Source organism: Trifolium pratense, linkage group LG1 (genome assembly GCF_020283565.1).
Source record: "Trifolium pratense cultivar HEN17-A07 linkage group LG1, ARS_RC_1.1, whole genome shotgun sequence".
Taxonomy (NCBI): Eukaryota; Viridiplantae; Streptophyta; class Magnoliopsida; order Fabales; family Fabaceae; genus Trifolium; species Trifolium pratense.
In genome coordinates this window covers 19,987,595-20,007,649 of record NC_060059.1, presented here as the reverse complement: position 1 = coordinate 20,007,649, position 20,055 = coordinate 19,987,595, and the positions used below count along the sequence as shown (strand labels likewise).

General features: G+C 34.8%; 2 protein-coding genes and 1 non-coding gene across 3 annotated transcripts; all 3 read right to left on the bottom strand.

Moving 5' to 3' along the window:
• Positions 1-507: 507 nt before the first annotated feature.
• Positions 508-4,734, bottom strand: LOC123883784 (protein indeterminate-domain 12-like). The gene is made up of 3 exons (XM_045932687.1): positions 4,386-4,734; positions 3,714-4,113; positions 508-1,567 (listed from the first exon to the last, which is right to left on the bottom strand). Exons 1-3 carry the CDS (start codon positions 4,540-4,542, stop codon positions 781-783), a joined length of 1,344 nt encoding a protein of 447 aa, XP_045788643.1. The 5' UTR covers positions 4,543-4,734; the 3' UTR covers positions 508-780.
• On the bottom strand, positions 1,808-1,908 carry LOC123903344. Its single transcript, XR_006807925.1, has one exon. It is a non-coding gene; the product is annotated as a U6 spliceosomal RNA (small nuclear RNA).
• A 12,409-nt stretch (positions 4,735-17,143) lies between the features above and the next one.
• On the bottom strand, positions 17,144-18,425 carry LOC123922761. Its single transcript, XM_045975454.1, has 2 exons — positions 17,842-18,425; positions 17,144-17,560 (listed from the first exon to the last, which is right to left on the bottom strand). The coding sequence occupies exons 1-2, from the start codon at positions 18,422-18,424 to the stop codon at positions 17,523-17,525; spliced, it is 621 nt and encodes a 206-aa protein (XP_045831410.1). The 5' UTR covers position 18,425; the 3' UTR covers positions 17,144-17,522.
• Between the last annotated feature and the right edge of the window lie 1,630 nt (positions 18,426-20,055).

Here is a 20,055-nt window from a genome sequence, read left to right as displayed (position 1 = left end):
TGAAAAACTCTTGGAAGAACTAGTAACAAAAGTAATAACGAATAAAGTAAACAATAAACACACAAGAAATTTGATAACGAAGTTCCCCAACTGGTGGATATATGTCTCTGACTATAGAAGTCACTACAATTCGTTTATATTATATGAATGAATGAATTAAAGTTTTAGTGTTACAAAATATATATATATAATAATAATTCGGTTCAGATAACAAAATAATACCCCTGAACCATAACGCCCCCAATCCTGGCCTCCCCAGCCTCTTACTAATGCATATATAAGCCATACTCAACAAAAACCTAGCTATGCTCATTCCCAAGGACAATTCACAAACAATTTATATTGCAATTTGATTTATTTATTTTTTTACACAACTAGTTCAAAATGCTTAAAAATTCAAAAGTTTGAACCCATAAACTAGATCATCTGGAGAGAGTAATGGACCGATCAGAAAGCAAAAATAGTAAACAACGACAACATATAAGGAAGGAACAGTAATATAGTACGTGTGAAAACTAAAGATTCATTCATGAAACTGAAATCAAACATATAGTTTAAATTGAAAAGAACAAAATAAACAAATTTAAAATATGAGTACACTTGATAACAATGGGAAGAGAAATAAGGCAAAAGTATCCAAAAACGATAGGATGAGATGTCGCGAGTCTCTTCTAATGTCCTGGGTTCCATCTTGACTTAAAGCATGCAGCAACTTTAAAACTCAAGTTTGCTCCTCATTTAAATCCGGGGGATTAGTGTCAATGATACCCTTGGTTGTGTCTAACAATTCCCCCATGACTCGGGAACAGTTGCTGTTGTCCCAAGAAAACCAAAACCTTGTTGTTGTGACTGCCTGAACATCGTCATGTTTTCATGAGGTTGGTGGCCGTGATACTCTAAACCTCCAGTGAATGTTAGCATATCCTTCATGTCGATGGTAACGTCAACAGCACCACCATTTCCTCCGCCGTTAGTAAGGCCAAGAAAGTCCCTAGTAAGATCTTCATTCTTAAGATTCCGGTCTCTCATGTTGTTAATGTAGTGATCAACCGAGTCAATCTGAGTCACCGATCCAAACTCGCTCATGCTGAGCTGACGTGGCAGATGAACCGGTTGGCCGCCTGTGATGGCGGTGGCTCCGACAGTGGCTGCTTGCTGGAGAAGTGCCGTTGCTGAGAGGTGTGGTGACATGGCAGAAGTGGAGGAAGGTTGTTGTGTGCTGACGTGGAAGGGTGATGATGTCATCATGATATTGGTCTTATAATTAGGGTTGTTAGGGTGATCATGAAGAAATGAGGGAAGAGGAGAAGAAGAGAGGTTGATGTTGTGAAAGTTTTGATGTGATTCATGCTTGATCATGTTATGGTGTGGTAGGGATGATGTGTGAGTATTAGGGTTAGGGTTTTGTTGAGGTGGGTCCCATGTGATTTGGCTTTGTTGATTTGGGAAGAGAAAGAGAGATTGGGATAGTGGGTTTGTGGTGGATAATTGGATATTTGCTGACATTCTTGCACTTTCTTCAGCCAATGCATCACAAAATGCTCTGTGGGTTATGAAGCTGTCCTTCCTGCACATTTCAAACAAATGAAACAAATTAATCTCAAGAGAAACCTCTTAGAATGTGACTTAACCCTAACTCAATCCTATAAAATCGACCTATATATGCAACCCTTTTTAGAATCCGACATAAGAAGAAAAAAAAAGAAGAAATTACAATTTGAGGATCATCCGAAGTCGAGATTACCCTAACATGTACATGTAATCATACAATTTTAGCCGTTTGTTCTTTATTGAATTTTTTTAATGAATTTTTTTGGACCATTTCTTGATTTGTGTGTTATCCTTGTGCAGGAGCCATATTAATCTTCTCAGTATTGTTCTAATTTTAGCGTATGTCCTCGAAGAGACGTTTGTTCTTTATTGAATTTGTGAATCATACATGTACATGCACGACCCGAATTCTTTGAGTACATATTGTAGAATGCATACCATATAATTAAAATCAAAGGAATAAATTTAATACTAATAAATATGTGAAAAATTATTGATTAAAATCAGATGATTGAGATTCCTCTACGGTCACTATTTGACTATAATCCATTTTAGCATGTTACATAATCTGAATGTGAGTTTTACTATTAAAAAAATATATGGAAAGGAGACTTATGATTGTGAAATACTTGTAGAATGTGCAAAAAGGCAATGGAAATCATGCATGGGATGGGATAGAGGGGACTAATGTCTACACGGATTAATGTGTCAATGGGTTTGGACCAAAAGCAACATGAATTATGTTAATAGGGACAGGGTCAAATGTTAAGTAGGAGAGAGAGATAGAGGATATGATGCAATTGATGTGGATAGCCTTTTGCTTTATGCATGCAAAAAGTTATAATTAAATTACATTATGTAGAAAGATTATTAGTAGCATTATTGTTGTTAATTATGGTAGAAGTCTTGGGAAACTAGAACTCATGCAAGACACAAAGATAATTAGCTATTGAGATTGAATATCCACTAATGAAACTATAGAAGAAAGCAACTTAGCATATCAGATTTCTTGCAGATTTATCAGATTTCACAATGATGAAAAAAGTTCACAGAAAAATACTATATGTAGTTTTCAATAAAATTGAAAATTGAGAAAAAAAGTAAGAAATCATCACAAATTTTATAACTATAATATTGATTATACTTCTTTTCACTTTTTCAGTAGACAAATATAGATATCCATCATTTTCTTAGAGACTGCACCCACTCAATATATGAACATATATATGTGTAGAGAAAAAAAGTACATTTAAGTCTAGAAAACAATTGAGCACACACTGACACATTTGAAAATGGTAAATTTTTTTTATTTTTTTTATTACATAATGTTGTAAAAATAGTATACATCATGCTGTTCATGCTGACATGCATGTGCATGCATCATGATGTTAAAAAAATTGCTATTGAGTCACAGATAATAGAGTACTGTAATAGATAAAAACAAAATGTGTGTGTGGATTGTGTTTTTTGTTGTTGCTAATTGCAACACATTCATTTGGCCTTTTTTAGGATTCAGAAAACAGCTAAAGTTAAATCTAGTCTCTTTAGTAATTGGACACTTATAATATATTAGCTGTATCCATTTTCATGCAGCCTATCATGAGACAAATTTCAAGGCAAAAAATCTAGCATACCATTCTTATGTAAGAACATATAATAAAAAAAATTAAGACCCTTTTAGGTGTATATATAAAATGCGGCCATATATGCCTGAATAATCAGATGTGAATAATTCGTACTTATAACATAATTCTTTTTAAGATGATTTGTTTTTTTTGTTTATAGTAAAGCTGAAGATCAAACCTATGATTTCTAACGAACTATCTAAATTTCTTACCATCAGACTAAATTTATTTGGTCTAAAAATTAACATAAATACGTCAATAGTAAAGGCCAAGAAGGGGTAAATAGGTTAATTTAGTAAAACGTTGATATGAAATTAACAAAAAATATGTGTACTATAAAAACTACCCGATCGGTAAATAGGAGACTTGATATATAGTGTACGTTTGGAAAACAATGAATTTGACAGAATTACAGTAGCAATATAATTTTCCGAAACTCTAAAGTGTAGCTTCTATCAAAACCACAGGAATTCACTACAATTTCCCTATACTAATCCAATCATGAAAATATATAAGAGTAGTAGTATAGTACTATACCTGGAAAAAAGGGTACCACAATCACATTTATATTCTCTAGTACCACAGGTTTTAGAATGAGCTTTCCAATCAGAGTGAACAGCATAAATCTTTGAGCACTTATCACATTTCCATTTCTTCTCACCATGTTTTCTAGAAAAATGTTTCTTAATTCCTGTAAGATCTCCAAGAGCCCTTGAAGGGTTATGATGAACACATGAAGGTTCTGGACAAACATAAGCTCTCTTTTTAATAACATCTTTGTTGTTCCTTTGTTTCAACTTCCATGGTAGGTTATGTCCTCTCCTATGTAGTTGAAGGTTTTGATCTCTCTGAAAACCCTTGCTGCAGATCTCACACACAAATCTATTTGTTGCTAATAATGTCCTTGGTGATAAAGCTATCACTTCAGCATCAGGATCTGAATTAACAAAATCAATCACAAAATTAATTAACATGGCAATCATATAGTAATTAATAATCCAATATTATCAGAATTCAGCCGCGAGGTAAGTAAAGTCTGATAAATAATTACTAAACAATTGAACTAAGGTGCATATATCCTATATATTAAATTGCGGTCTGCAACTGCAATTATAGTTACAATTTAAAGAATTTTGAAGTCTCTGCAACAGAATCAAAACCACAACTTTGTTTGTGCAATATAAAGGTTCGCAACGTAACAAGAATTACCTGGATTACCAGGGAGGTTTCTTTTTTTCTTGGTCTTTTGAGGTTGTTGTGAAGAATTTATGGTTGAAACTACGTGGTTTAATCTAGGAAGAGTATTAGAAGAGAGAGTGGTTTCTTGAGAGAAAGAAGTGGAATTGGACATAAGTGCAGGGAACATATTTAGCTTTGAAGAAAAACCAAGACTACAAGTTGAAGAGGAGAGGGAAAAAGAGAAGAGAGAAAAGCAAAGATACGAGATTCTAATGTCTTTGTTTGTTTGTGTGATTCAAATTATGGCTATGTGTGTATTTATCACTCCTGAGAGAGCTACTTTTTGAGAGACATGAAATGAAAAATCTTGGCCATTGGACTTGGATATACACATAACTAAGAATAATAATTACATTTATTTCCTCAAAGAAAAATAAAGAATAATTGAATTTACACAGAACCTTGCTATATGGTGAATAGGTGGTAGTGACATGTGTAGATAGAGAAAGACATCATTCACTAAGGTAAAGACAAATATAATGAAATTTAAATGGATTAATCTCATAATTTTTTTGGGTTACATATAGGCATGGCAACGGAACCCGTACCCGCGGGTACCCGCTCGAACCCACCACGAGTTTGACGGGGAAAAATCGATTTGACTGGGTTTGGGTTCGGGTTTGGGTTTTCCCCGATTTCAAAACATGGGGATGGGGCGGGTAACGGGGATATTGGTACCCACCCCGAACCCGTCCCCGAACCCGCCCGTTTATATAAAATTACTATATTACCCCTATTTATTTATATTGTAACCCGTCCCAATTCCCACTTCACGTCTTTGCCACTTCCCACTTCCACCTAATTCTCTTTCTCAATTCCAATAATTTCACTTCCCAACAAGCAGTAATGATTCATTCTCTTTCAATTCCATTCCAAACTTTTCAAGTTCTACACATCTTATATTGCTATGTTTCATTTTCTTATATATATTACCCCTTCAAGGCTTCGATTCCTTCATCTCCTTCAACGGAAAGTTCAGAACGAATTACAATCTTCAAGGCTTCAACTCCTCATCAGTATTCTTCTTATAGTAAGTTTTACTCTTCAATTTTTATTGTTTTTGCTTTAAAACCATAAATCCCTAAAGAAAAAATTGAACTTTAATCTTTCCATTCATCGTATGAACTCTAAAATTAACCATTGTAACATAGATTGATATATTTGATTTTGTTTAATTTAGATTAAGTTCAATTTATTGAAACAAAAAGCCTCAATTTTTGTGGTTGTTAGTTGATTTTCTATCTTTGTGCGTGAAACAAAATAGCCCCAATTTTTGTTGTTGTTAGTTTCTTTTTTTTTATAAGCTTTGTTGTTGTTGTTAGATGATCTTGGCCCTATATTTTATCAAGGCACGGTCATGATTTCACGCAACTGATATTTTTTAGTTTGTTTAAAGCAGAGCACCTAGCCATTCTTGTTTTTCTTGCGTATCTTCTTTCCTAATATATAGCAATTCCCTTGATTTATATATGTATGTGAAAACAAAAACACAATTTTTGTTGTAATTAATTTTTGTTGATTTATATATATAACAATGGTTCTTAGTTATTTGTTTTTTTAGCAATTTCAGTGAACAATGATGTAGAACATTTTTGGTTATGTGGTTGTTTTGATGGTATTTTGGAATATTGGTTTGTACCGGTACTATTTTATGGTTTTGATAATTTTGGTTTGATATTTTGGAATATCATTTCATTTATATGTTTAATGCATTGAAATTTTGGTTTGTACTTTATTATTTGAAATTTTTTGTATTGTATGTATGTCAGCATTCGGGAAAATTTTGGGTTCGGGTAAGGTTCAGCAGGACAGGGCAAGGTTCGGGGATACCCGAACCCATTTGGGTATACCCGAACCCATTTGGGACGGGGTTTGGGTTCAATTTTTCATCCCCGTCGGGTAATGGGTGGGGAACGAGTATTTATCAATGATTCGGGTATGGGGAACGAGGAAGGTAAAAACCGTACCCGCGAGTACCCATTGCCATGCCTAAATTATAACTAAGCAAATGCTAACCGGTGTATTAAATGTACTAATTAAGAGTATAAATTTATAAAAAAAAAATTTAAAAATTGTATAGTCCAACATTTTAAAAGTCTATATTTTAATTTTATTTCAATGTATATATTTTCTTTTATTTCTGTTTTTAGTTTTTTAATTTTTTTAACTCGTACATGTGCACTAGTTAATAAAGACTCTTATAAGTTATAACTATCAAATTTTTACTCCCGTTTTATAATAATTTTTTTTTGAACAAAAAATATTTAAAAATAAATGCCCACCGTGGGGCTCGAACCCACGACCACAAGGTTAAGAGCCTTGTGCTCTACCAACCGTTTTATAATAATTAATTTCTATTGAAAACTTTATGGGACATACATGATAGACTTGTGAAAATTAAATTTCTATTAACATGTTTTATATATGGGAAGTTGAAAATTAAATTTCTATTAACATGTTTTGCATGCAAATTGCACTTGTGAACGCGGATGCAGTAACAATTACTACAATTGCAATCATTGTGATTACTCACTATAGTAGAGGCTCAGTTTGTTTCATGCATATTTATTAAAAGATATTTGAAAAACACACTTGACGTAAATGTTAGGTAAAATGGTGTTCTCTATTATTCACACAAGGCAATGTGCCTTATATAGACAAGTTACAAGGGAGTTTCGCAACTAGCTTAAGCTCCAAGCAATCTCTTGGCTTAAGCCTCGTGCGCGCGCACGCCTATAGGCTTGGCAAGGCCAGACCTGTTTTGTTTACATCTAACAAACCCTCCCTTAAACTATACTTCTATTACAAGACACCTTTTACATACTACAAGTAAGAATTACAGAATACTAAAAAATAGTAGTAGCATCACATATGCTCAGTTTGTCTCTCAATTTGCAAAAGCTCTCAAGATTTAATGCCTTGGTCATGATATCTGCAACTTGATCTTGAGTGTTGCAGTGCTCCAATTCAACAGTCTTTTCCTTGGTGAGATCTCTCAGAAAATGGTATTTAATATCTATATGCTTGCACCTACCATGTAACACTGGATTCTTTGACAATTTGATAGAGGAATTGTCACATAGTATCACAGTTTCTCCCACCTGTGTCTGACCAAGTTGATCAAGTATCCTTCTAAGCCAAACTGCTTGACATGCACTAGATGCTGCAGCTACAAACTCAGCTTCAGTGGTGGAAAGAGTCACTATAGCTTGCTTCTTTGAGGACCAGGAGATTGGTCCATTGCCATACATGAACACATATCCAGATGTGGATTTTCTGTCATCTAGATCCCCTGCATAATCAGAATCTGTCCAGCCTTGCAATTTCAATTCACCTTGATTTCTCTGGTACAATATGCCTAAATTGATTGTACCCTTTAGATACCTCAAAATTCTTTTCACAGCAGCCAAATGTAGTTCAGTAGGTCTATCCATATACATTGCTACTAAACATACAAAGAAGGCAAGATCAGGCCTTGTAGCCAAGAGATACATCAGACAACCTATCATTTGCCTGTATTCAGTAGCATCAACCAGCTTTCCTCCTTCATTCTTTGTCAATTTGCAGCCAGTGACAATTGGACTACACACCTTGTTACAATCTTCCATACCAAACCTTGACAGTATATCTTGAGCATACTTTTGTTGATATATGAATATGCCTTTGCCTGCTTGTTTGATTTCAACACCTAAGAAGTATCTCATCTTCCCTAAATTTGTCATGGCAAATTTGCTTTTCATTGATCTTTTGAAACTTTCAAACATATTTTCATCATTACCTGTGTATATCAGATCATCAACATATAGGCTTACTATCAGAATTTTCCCTTCTTTTTCATGCTTTATGAAGAGAGTGTGTTCATATGGACACTTGGTGAATGATTCCTGCACAAAGTATGATTCAATCTTGCTATACCAAGCTCTGGGAGCCTGCTTCAACCCATATAGAGCTTTTCCGAGCTTGTATACTTTATTTTTATCATTTGTCTGATAGCCACATGGTTGTTCAACATATACATCTTCAGTCAATTCACTATGTAAGAAGGCACTCTTTACATCAAGCTGATACAGATTCCATCCCTTGCTAGCAAATAAGGCCAATATACATCTTATTGTATCCCATCTGGAAACAGGTGCAAACACTTCTCTGTAATCAACACCATGCTGCTGACTGTAACCTTTAGCTACTAGTCTAGCTTTATACTTCTCAACCTTTCCATTCTCATTGTATTTGGTTTTGAAGATCCATTTAACTCCAATTCTTTTGTTTCCTTCTGGTAACTCAGTTAATTCCCAGGTTCCATTCTTTTCTATGGCTTCAATTTCTTGATCCATTGCTTTTCTCCATACCTTATGTTTTGCAGCCTCTTCATATGTGTCTGGTCATTGTTGTAGAACACAGCTAGATTGTGCAATTCATTGTTTTCAATTTGCTCTTGTCCTATTACATAGTCTCTCATCCAACTAGGTGGTCTTCTTGGTTTAAGAGAGATGATGGGATTACCATGTAGATCTTCATCAGAGCTTTCAGTATCACTAACATGTTCATCACCAAGAGTCTATTGGCTGCTTTCTCCAACTTCAATTGATTCATCATTAGTCACTTGATCATTTTCATCATTGTTGCTTAATGCTTCAATTTCAATATCATCTAGATCACTTATCCGAGCCTTTGTAGCTTTATTTTGTTTCAATTCCCACCCTTTTGACTCATCAAAGATTACATCTCTGCTTACTATTATCCTTTTGTTGACAGGATCATAAAGCTTATATGCTTTTGATTCTTCACTTACACCAAGGTGAATACACTTGATGCTTTTTGAATCTAGTTTCTTCCTCTGAGTGTCAGAGACATGTGCATAGGCTACACATCCAAAGATTTTGAAGTAGTGAACTGCTGGTTTCACTTTACTCCAAGCCTCTTCTGGTGTTACTTCTTTCACTGACATAGTTGGGCTTCTATTCAACACATATGTAGCCCAAATGACTGCTTCTGGCCAGAATTTCTTAGGTACATTTTTCTCTGTTAACATACTTCTAACCATATTCATAATTGTCATGTTCTTTCTCTCAGAAACTCCATTCTGCTGTGGAGTATAGGCTGCAGTAAGTTTCCTTTTGATTCCATGTTGGCTGCAAAAATCATTAAATTCATTTGAAGTGAATTCACCTCCTCTATCAGTTCTTAGGCATTCAATTTGACAATTTGACTCTTTTTCTACAATTGCTTTGAATTTTTTGAAAGTAGATAGAGCACTAGATTTTTCTATGAGAGGATAGGTCCATGTTTTTCTGCTAAAATCATTAGTGAAGGTTTGATAGGGCCACAAATGTCTGAATGAAACAATTGGAGTCTTTCGGTAGCTCTCCAGTTTGAGGTTTTAGGGATAGAATCTCTGTGTTGCTTGCCTATGATGCAACTTTCACAAGTTTCTACAGTTTCTTGTAAAGCAGGCAATCCCTTAACCATGGATTTCTTTGCCAGAATGTTCAAACCTTTAAGATTCAAGTGGCCATATCTGCAGTGCCACAGTTGTGTTTAATCTGAACCTGTAGTTTTGAAACACATTGGAGTGATTACTGAAGCATGTATCATATACATTCTATTGGCTGACATCTCTGTAGACATGAGCAAACCCCTGCTTTCATGATACACCTTGCAATTGTTCTTTGAAAAGACAATTGTCAAATTCTTCTGTTGTAATTGACCAATACTCAGCAAGTTATTCTTCAAGTCAGGAAGATAATACACACTGGTTATAACCTGTACTATTCCTTCAATCTGCAATCTCAAATTGCCTTTTCCCATGACTTGCATTCTTGAATTGTCACATAATTTCACAGTTTCTCTGAATTCTGAATCAAATTCAAATAACCATTCTTTCTTTCCAACCATATGGTTGCTGCAACCAGAATCAAGGAACCAGATCTCATCTTTCAATTCACTTTTGACTGGTTCTTTAAGCTTTTCTTGCGCCATAAGCAAGACTTCTCCATGTTCATCAAGCTCTGCATAGTTTGCTTCTTCCCATGTTGGACATTCACTCTGATAGTGTCCAAGCTTGTGGCATCTATAACACTCAACAAGATCTCTATTTTGTTGTCTACCTCTGCCTCTTCCACCTCTTGAACTGTTTCTTCCTCTCCCTCTTCCCCCACCTCTGCCATATGAAACTTTCAAGGCCTGTTCTTCATCTTTTACTTGTGTTGGTTTCATTCTTTTCTCATGAACTAATAAACTACTTTGCAATTCATCAATTGTAAGAGTAGTTACATCATTAGACTCTTCTATGGAACACACAACGTAATTGAATTTCTCACTCATGGACCTCAAAACTTTTTCTACAACTATAGTCTGAGTCATAGTTTCACCTGATGCAGTCATCTTGTTCGCAATTGCTAAAGTTCTTGAGAAGAAATCACTTACAGTTTCATTATCTTTCATCTGCAAGATCTCAAATTCCTTTCGCAGAGCTTGAAGCTGAGCTCTCTTAACCTTGGTGGAACCTTGATATTTCTTGCGCATTGATTCCCAAATATCACGAGCTGTGTTGCGATCAAGAATTATTTCCAAGATTGATCTTTCAATCGATTGAAACAGAAAGTTCTTGGCCTTCAGATCTTTGAGTTTGCTTTCTTCTGCAAGCTTTCTTTTCTCTGGAGTTGCGTTTGCAGGAGCAACGATGATGCCATCTTCAATTAGGGACCAATATTCTTTCGATCGAAGCAAATTTTCCATAAGCATTGCCCAGTGATCATAATGTCCATCGAATTTTGGAATTGATGGATGTATGTAATTGGAGGAATCAACCATTAGAGAAGTAATTGAGGTGAAAGAATGAAAGAGATGAATCAAGGAGGAAGATGAAGTTTGGGAAGAACAGATTGTAACAGTTTGTAACTGAATCTTGTTGCAAAACTGCGTTTTGCAATTATCAGGACCCTTGAGGGCTCACTGATACCAATTGTTAGGTAAAATGGTGTTCTCTATTATTCACACAAGACAATGTGCCTTATATAGACAAGTTACAAGGGAGTTTCACAACTAGCTTAAGCTCCAAGCAATCTCTTGGCTTAAGCCTCGTGCGCGCGCACGCCTATAGGCTTGGCAAGGCCAGGCCTGTTTTGTTTACATCTAACAGTAAATTGAGATTCAGTGTTCATAAATATTACAAAAATATTTGAACGGTTATGGCCGAAATTGTTTGATGTGTTCCTTAATATGGTTATGATATAGTTGTACACGTGAGTAAAAATCATAGTGCAATTGTGGTGCAATGCAATTATGGTGGCTACGATATCAACAATATTGTGGCCGCAATTGTGGTTGTGAAGCGCAATTTAAAACTATAGTTTTTATTAACAAATTAATTAGTAACATTTGATTGTGTGCAACTAGAAATACAAGAACCAAGTATATTTTTTAGTAACATGGTATAATGATGAAAATGGTAGACTAAAGAAAGAAATTGAAGCAAATTATAAACAAAAATAGACATTGAGAAAGAATAATAGAGGTGGACGGTGGAAGTGACAGAGAAAAGACTATGGAGTATAGTACCCTACAACATTTGACACAAAATTTCCCTTTCACTTCTCTGTTTTTTAAATAAAAATAGAGTAACCCCTATTTGAGCCAGAGTTTGTCTTTATAAGCATGAATTAATATTGGTGCGACTCTGCGAGGTATATCGACTAACATGATTTGCCTTCTTTGTAATTGCTTTTGGAATCTTTTTGTAACAAAACTATTTGAAATAGTGTAAGAACAGATCCAAAAACTTATTATAACTTTTTTTGCTATCATGTTATAGATACAAAATTCTCATCACCGTTTGACGGTGATTGTTGATCACCTTTTGAGAATGTATGCAGCACAAAAATGAGTTATTCCCGATCTCAATCAATTTTTTTTTATACATAGTAGTCAGATATCAAACTTTTGCCCCCCTCCAAATCTATCCCTGATAGAGGGATGCTTTCTCCCACAGACGTAGGTCATTGTTGGTCCGAACTAAGTAAACAAATCGTTGTGTGCATTTTCTCCTCCTTTATCTTGATCTTTGTTCGTGATTATTATTGCATTTTTACTTGGTTATAGTTGCTGCTAATTTTGCTCCGCGTACACATAAAAGTATTGATGTTTTTCAATTGAGTCCACAACAATCAGTGTTCAATGATGTTATTTGGTGCCTTGGGAATAGAGTTAATGGAGATAGCAATGGAGGATATCAGCCTGAAGAGGTAGTGGTAAGAAGTTATTTTCTCACATTTTACTTAAAAACATAAATCATGGCCTTGCTTCTTTTGGATAATAAATACACAATAATTCATAATTTAGTCAAAAAAAATAAATTCTCTCGATCATGTTCTCTCGATCATGTTATGTATACTTTCCTCCAGCTTATTATTTGGTTCGTGGAATATAATATCTCATAATTGTTTTTCATTATATACTTGTAGATTTTCTGCCACTCTATCGGTCTATATTTCAGCGTTATTATTCTCCTCTACATACAACCTAGTTTGTAGTGAAAATTCTCAATCTTATATAAAAAACAAAAATAAAAAACAAAGAGAAAGAAAAGTTCTCAACCAAACCCCACTAGGAGAATTTGCAAAGTTTTCTTCTTTTTCGTCTTTTATTACTTTTTATTCCAAACCCAAAACTAAAGCTACGGATAGATGATATAGCACAAATATAATTGTCCATTTTAGCCATGCCAATTTTAAAACTCAGCAATGGTTGTTGTTTACACTTGCATTGACTTAAAGGTCAAAATGGTATTTATGGGTATCAAATAGGCATGCATTCGTTTACTTTAGGGGTCATGCGTGGGCTATACTATACTGTTGTAACAGCCATGCAAACCATTCCATAAACCTTAGGCGTGTCTCAAATAGGACCCATCACAAATTTGACATTTGGATACGCTTCATATGCTAAAAAAATAAAGATTTAGACATGACAATTTCAGTTGTACTGTGTTTGATTTTAAATTGTTGTTTATATTCATAAAATAAAGATTTAGTACACAAGAGACAAATAAAACAAAAAGACATGAAAAACCAAGTCCAATCATCAACCACGTGGATCCTGCCAATGAGCGATGATGTCACTCAAGGTTAAACCCTCCATTCCGCTCTATCGATACCTGCAAAATAAAATTGTTATTGAACACTATGATCTACATCTACATTAATTGAAAGTTAGGTAACTTAATAATAATAATAATAATAATAATAATAATAATAATAATAATAATAATAATAATAAGAGTCAGGATCCGTTGACACCAACTAGTTTGACACCAAATGTTACACCTCTCAATAACGTTTTAACCGATATAAATTTTATAAAATCCACCGTTGGATTGAAAGTTTACATCATATAGATCATTTGTGTAAAATTTCAAATAAATCCAAAATCATTTGATATGTTATTGAGATACATCAAAATTAACGGTTTTTGTATTTTTTTAAATAACGTTGCTCATAATAGTGTGGCTTAAATGCACTTTTGATCCCCCTATTTTCAAAAAAATGAAGTTTTGGTCCCCCTATTTTAAAAACCAACTTTTTAGTCCCCCAATTTAATTTTTTTTGAGTTTTGATCTCCCATTCTATTTTAAGGCTAATTTTGTTAATGTGGCATTGTCACTAATGCATATCATCATCCAACTTTATATAAAACCAATCTAGAATTCAACTTCAAACTTAAAACAATTTCTGGGTTTTCATTCAAACCCATCCAAAGTCATAAATAGTTTAAAGAGTATGAGTAATTTCTATTGAAACATAAAATCATCTCTAATTTCTTTTCGTTTTTAAAAATCCAGAAATTGTTGAGTTTGAACGGAAACCATAGGATTGATGAAATCCGTAAGGAAGGATTCTCTCTGACGGTGAATAAAATTCTAGTAATTGAAGGTTTGATAATTAAGGTTTCAAATTTCATATTTTATAAGATTTAACAATTATTATTTCAGTTGAATATATAATTCTAATAATTAAAATATTTTATAAATAAAGTTTTATTGAATTTAAAAATATATAATAATGACATGGATATTAAATTTGTCCACATAAATGTTGCCACCGTTAACTAACATTGAGGATTCATAGAGAGAAAACATAAAGTGGCTAGGGTTTTCATTAGGAATAATCAAAAGTAATAGAGTACAAAATAATAGAATGGTATAAATACTAGAGTATAAAAGACTAAACTACCCTTAATATAATATATTATTTATATATTATGTAACATCCCCCTCAAACTCATGATGCATTAATAGGAAGCATCGAGAGTTTGTCAATCAAGAAATGAAAACGTTTAATAGAATGAGTTTTCGTGAACAAGTCAGCAATCTGCAAGGAGGAAGAAACAAATGGTAAAGTGATAGTGCCATGTTGAAGATGATGACGAGTGAGATGACAATCAATCTCAATGTGTTTGGTGCGTTCATGAAAGACCGAGTTATGAGCAATTTGAATGACACTTTTGTTATCACAATACATAGGAGTAGCTTTAGACAGAGAAACCCCCATATCAGAAAGAAGCCAACGTAACCACACTATCTCCGAAGTGGTAGTGGCCATAGCACGGTACTCAGCTTCTGTTGAAGAACGAGATATAATGTCTTGCTTCTTGCTCTTCCAAGATATAAGAGAATCTCCTAGAAAAATACAAAAACCTGTAGTAGACTTGCGATCAGTGGGATCACCAGCCCAATCTGCATCAGAGTAAGCATGTAACTCCAAAGAAGAAGATGAAGGAAAAAGAAGACTCTGAAATTGAGTTCCTCGAAGATAACGAAGAATGCGAAGAACAGCTGCCCAATGCACTGTAGTAGGAGAAACAACAAACTGACTAACAATGTGCACTGCATAAGCAATATCTGGTCTGGTAATAGTAAGATACACCAAGCTGCCAACCAAAGTACGATACAAAGTGGGATCCGATAAAAGAACGCCATCAGAGGGAGCATATTTCACATTGAGCTCAAGAGGGCTATCTGCTGATCTAGTATCAGAAATACGAGCTTGTTCAAGAATGTTGGCAATATATTTAGATTGTGAAAGAAGATAACCTCTAGGGGAGTATGCAACCTCAATCCCCAAAAAATATCGAAGAGTGCCTAAATCCTTCATCTCAAATTGTTTAGCTAACTGTAATTTCAACTCATCAATCCCATTAACATCATCACCTGTAATAATCATATCATCAACATATAGGGATAATAGAATACGACCATGAGAATTGGTTCTAAGAAATAAAGCAGAATCATGATCACTAGGGCGGAACCCAAGAGATGTAATTACGGTAGAAAACTTCTCAAACCAAGCTCGTGGAGCTTGTTTCAGACCATATAAAGCTTTCTTCAACTTACACACTTCTCCCTTATTATGAGAAATACCTGGTGGAGGTACCATATAAACTTCCTCCTGAAGATCACCATTTAGAAATGCATTTTTAACATCCATTTGAAAAATATTCCATTGACGAACAGAAGCAACAGCAATAAGAGTACGAATAGTAGTCATCTTGGCCACAGGAGCAAATGTTTCTTCATAATCCATGCCATACTGTTGAGAGAAACCCTTAGCAACAAGACGAGCTTTGTATCGCTCTACTGACCCATCAGATTTGGTTTTGATCATGTATACCCAACGAGACCCAATAGCACGTTTTCCTGGTGGAAGAGGTACTAAATCCCAAGTATTTGTCTTATGCAAAGCAGCAAGTTCCTCTGCCATAGCCTGCTGCCAAAGAGGATCAAGAATAGCTTCTTTATAGGAAGATGGCTCAGACAAATTATGAATAGAGGTTAGAAAAGAGGCAAAAGAAGGAGAATAAGTGGAATAAACAAAATCAGGCAATTGAGTAGACTTACGATCACGACAGGGATAACGAGGAGAAGGGGCTGTGGATGGCGTAGGATCAACAGTCGCAAGAGGTTGTTGGATAGCCGTGGGGACAGAGGGAGCATTTGTATCTGGAGTGGCAATAGTGTCAGTCCTGCAATTCTCAATAGTACAATCACTAGAAATATCATCATCAAAGGCAAAAGGATCAATATGAGCAAGCTCAGACCTGGTAGGAGTATGCGAATCAGAAGAAAGAGAGTAAAATGGTATGTGCTCAAGAAACACAACATGACGAGAAACATACAATTTTTTATTAATAGGATTATAACAACGATAACCCTTTTGACCATCCCCATAACCAAGAAAAACACATATTGCTGAGCGAGGACACAATTTACTACGTTCAACTTGTGGAAGAAGAACAAAACAAGTAGAACCAAATACTTTTAAATAAGAATAATCAGGAGCATGACCATACAAAACCTCAAATGGAGACAAACCTGAAGTGATAGATGATGGAATTCTATTAATGACATGAACAGCTGTACGAATTGCTTCACCCCAAAATTCACTTGGAACTGTTGCAGACAACAAAAGAGAACGGGCAGTTTCAACAATATGACGATGCTTTCTTTCGGCAACGCCATTTTGTTGAGGAGTATCGGTACATGAAGTCTGGTGAATAGTACCATCATAAGCAAGCAACTCAGAGAATTTATTAGAAGTATACTCACCACCTTGATCGCAACGAAAACACTTTATCACAGCATTATGTTGAGTTTTAACCATAGCACGAAACATACGATAGATATCATAAAATTCTGAACGATTTTTCATAAGGTAAACCCAACAATAACGACTATAATCATCAATAAAACATACATAATATCTAGATCCACCTTTGGTAAAAACCGATGATGGACCCCATACATCAGAATGAACTAAATCAAAAGGTGCATTAGAAACAGAAGTACTTTTATTAAAGGGCAAAGCAGAAAATTTTGCAAGTTTGCAACCACAACAATCAGAAATATCTCTAGTTTGCAACTTTCCTAAAGCTCCGGTAGAAGCCAAGTACTTTAATCTAGAGGCAGAAACATGTCCAAGGCGAGAATGCCATAAATAAAAGCTACTAGAAGACGAATTTAAACGAAAAGATGATAAGTCAACAGTCGAGGGAGACATTGAGGCTGCAGTATCTGGAACTCTCAACTCATCCAAAATATAAAGTCCCCCCTGTCTACGGCCTGTCCCAATCTTCCTCCCGGATTGTTGATCCTGCACATAACAAGAAGTGGAAGAAAATACAACTGAATAACCAGAATCACATAATTGACTAACAGAAACAAGACTCAAAGTGAGGTTAGGAATATAATATACATTAGATAAAGACAAGTTAGTTGTGGAGACAGACCCAATGCCTGCTAGTGGCATAGGAGTGCCATCAGCAGTCAAGACCGACATAGATGATTTAGGATTTAAGGACACAAATGACTTATGATCATAGGACATATGATGTGATGCACCGGAATCAAAAATCCATATGGAAGAAGATATACCTGACAAGCTAGAGGGATTCAAACCTTTGATAGAGGAGGCAGACATAGCATGTGGCTGAGTTGCGAGAAACTTTTGAAACTGCTCAGCAAGATCAAATACATGTGAATTAGTCTCATATGGGTATGCAGAACCAATACCAGAACCAACGGACGGAGGAGCAACAATAGAAGAAGTAGCAGCAGCAACATTAGATGAGGGAGGCTTAAAATTTTTTCTTCCTGCTTTCATCAATTGCGGACAATTTAATTTCCAATGCCCTTTTTGCTTGCAAAAAGCACATTCATCAATACCAACACCAACCCTCCCTTGAGGTTTTCCTTTGTTAAAAGGAGCAGCAAAGACGGATGGAGGAGATGTATGAGTTTCTTTATCCAAATGCGAAAGAGAGTGAGACTTGAGTCTAATTTCTTCTGCCAACAGTTCATTAACAACCGAGTCAACATTAGGAAGAGGAGTACGATGTAGAATACTCCCACGCAAGGCCTCAAATTCGTCACGAAGAGCCATCAAAAATTGAACTAATCGTTGCTCTTCTCTATGGTCAAGGTATGCTTTGACACCTTTTAATTCAGCGGGTTCCATGAGAGCCAATTGGTCCCTCAAATTTGTCATAGTCGAATAAAATTCTTGAATGCTCATATTATTTTGCTTAAGAGCTCTAATGTCACTTTCCAACTGATAACGTTTAGCAAAATTAGACTGCTTATACAACCGTTCCAAATGGTCCCAAACCTCTTTAGCAGTATCGTATTTTACTAATTGCATACCTATTGACTGAGAAACAGAATTATTGATCCAAGTAATGATCTTCGAATTACTAGCCTCCCATGTATCTAACTCTTTTGCATACTTTGCTTCATCTTTTTTATCAGTGGGCTTAACAGAGGTTTCATCAACATAACTCCACACCCTTTTTCCTTTCAAAAAATTTCTCATTACATAACTCCAATAAGGATAATTTGGTCCTTTCAATTGGACACTAATAGATTGAAGAGAATCATCTTTATCACTAGCCATTGCAATAAACTATCAAAGAACCAAAGGGAATCAACAATAAAAAAACTATTGCCAAAGAGAAGTGCACTCACAAAGATTTTCAAGTCTTCCACGTAACAAATTGCACACTAACAGAGAGAACAAAGTGTTCCAAAATACACTCTTAATACTAAATCAAAAACAAAGTGCCAACACTTAATTGTAAACAAACTAACATAGAGAACAAATCAAACCCACCAAACCCACCGAACGCGTAACAAACAACTTTCAATTGAGAAACATCAATCCAAAAAAAGAAGAAATCCAGGGAGAGAACAAATCAAACCTTATTGCAGAGATTGATTATCAAACTTGTAAGTTCTAATAGAATCAACCAAGCTCTTTGATACTATGTTAACTAACATTGAGGATTCATAGAGAGAAAACATAATTAAAGTGGCTAGGGTTTTCATTAGGAATAATCAAAAGTAATAGAGTACAAAATAATAGAATGGTATAAATACTAGAGTATAAAAGACTAAACTACCCTTAATATAATATATTATTTATATATTATGTAACAGTCACATCATTAGTTACAAGGCCACATCAACAAAATTAACCCCAAAATAGGATGGGGGATCAAAACTAAAAAAAAATGAAAATAGGAGGACTAAAAAACTAATTTTTAAAATTGGGGGATCAAAACTTTATTTTTTTGAAAATAGAGGGACCAAAAGTGCATTTAAGCCTAATAGTGTATATATATACTAATGCCTTAGCATTTTCTTATACCATATACTAATATATGGCTATGCATGTCAATAGCCATGGTATGCTTATGCATGTTATGTGAAAATTTACTTTATGACTAGTGCACGCTTCCAAATAATATGACATTTTTAGACGATGATGAGAGCATATGTATATGGAACTTAATTTCCCCAATGGATTAAGTTATAGATACTATATTTTGTTTTTGTTTGTAAGTGATTTATGTATACATATGACGTTATGATAACAATCTCATAATAGTGTTTCAGTGTGAGTGATTCTTGGTTTAATATTATTTATGCATGCAATAAGAAAGAGATTGATATTGATAATAATGAGTAGGAAACAAAGAAATAGTTGATCGATCTCTCCATGCGGGCCAGCCAGACATCATTCACGGGTTCGTTCTTCTATTGCTAGATTCTCATCATCATCATCATCATTTCGTATATGAAAACTTCTAC

What these genes read in the sequence shown, in the direction of transcription:
- LOC123883784 (XM_045932687.1), bottom strand. Translation starts at nt 4,542, where the DNA reads ATGTTCCCTGCACTTATGTCCAATTCCACTTCTTTCTCTCAAGAAACC. An exon ending in AAACCTCCCTGGTAATCCAG is followed by an intron (nt 4,114 to 4,385) that starts GTAATTCTTGTT and finishes TTGTTAATTCAG; the next exon opens with ATCCTGATGCTGAAGTGATA. An exon ending in TGTGGTACCCTTTTTTCCAG is followed by an intron (nt 1,568 to 3,713) that starts GTATAGTACTAT and finishes TGAAATGTGCAG; the next exon opens with GAAGGACAGCTTCATAACCC.
- LOC123922761 (XM_045975454.1), bottom strand. Translation starts at nt 18,424, where the DNA reads ATGGAACCCGCTGAATTAAAAGGTGTCAAAGCATACCTTGACCATAGA. An exon ending in GAATCCCTCTAGCTTGTCAG is followed by an intron (nt 17,561 to 17,841) that starts GTATATCTTCTT and finishes TGTTATGTGCAG; the next exon opens with GATCAACAATCCGGGAGGAA.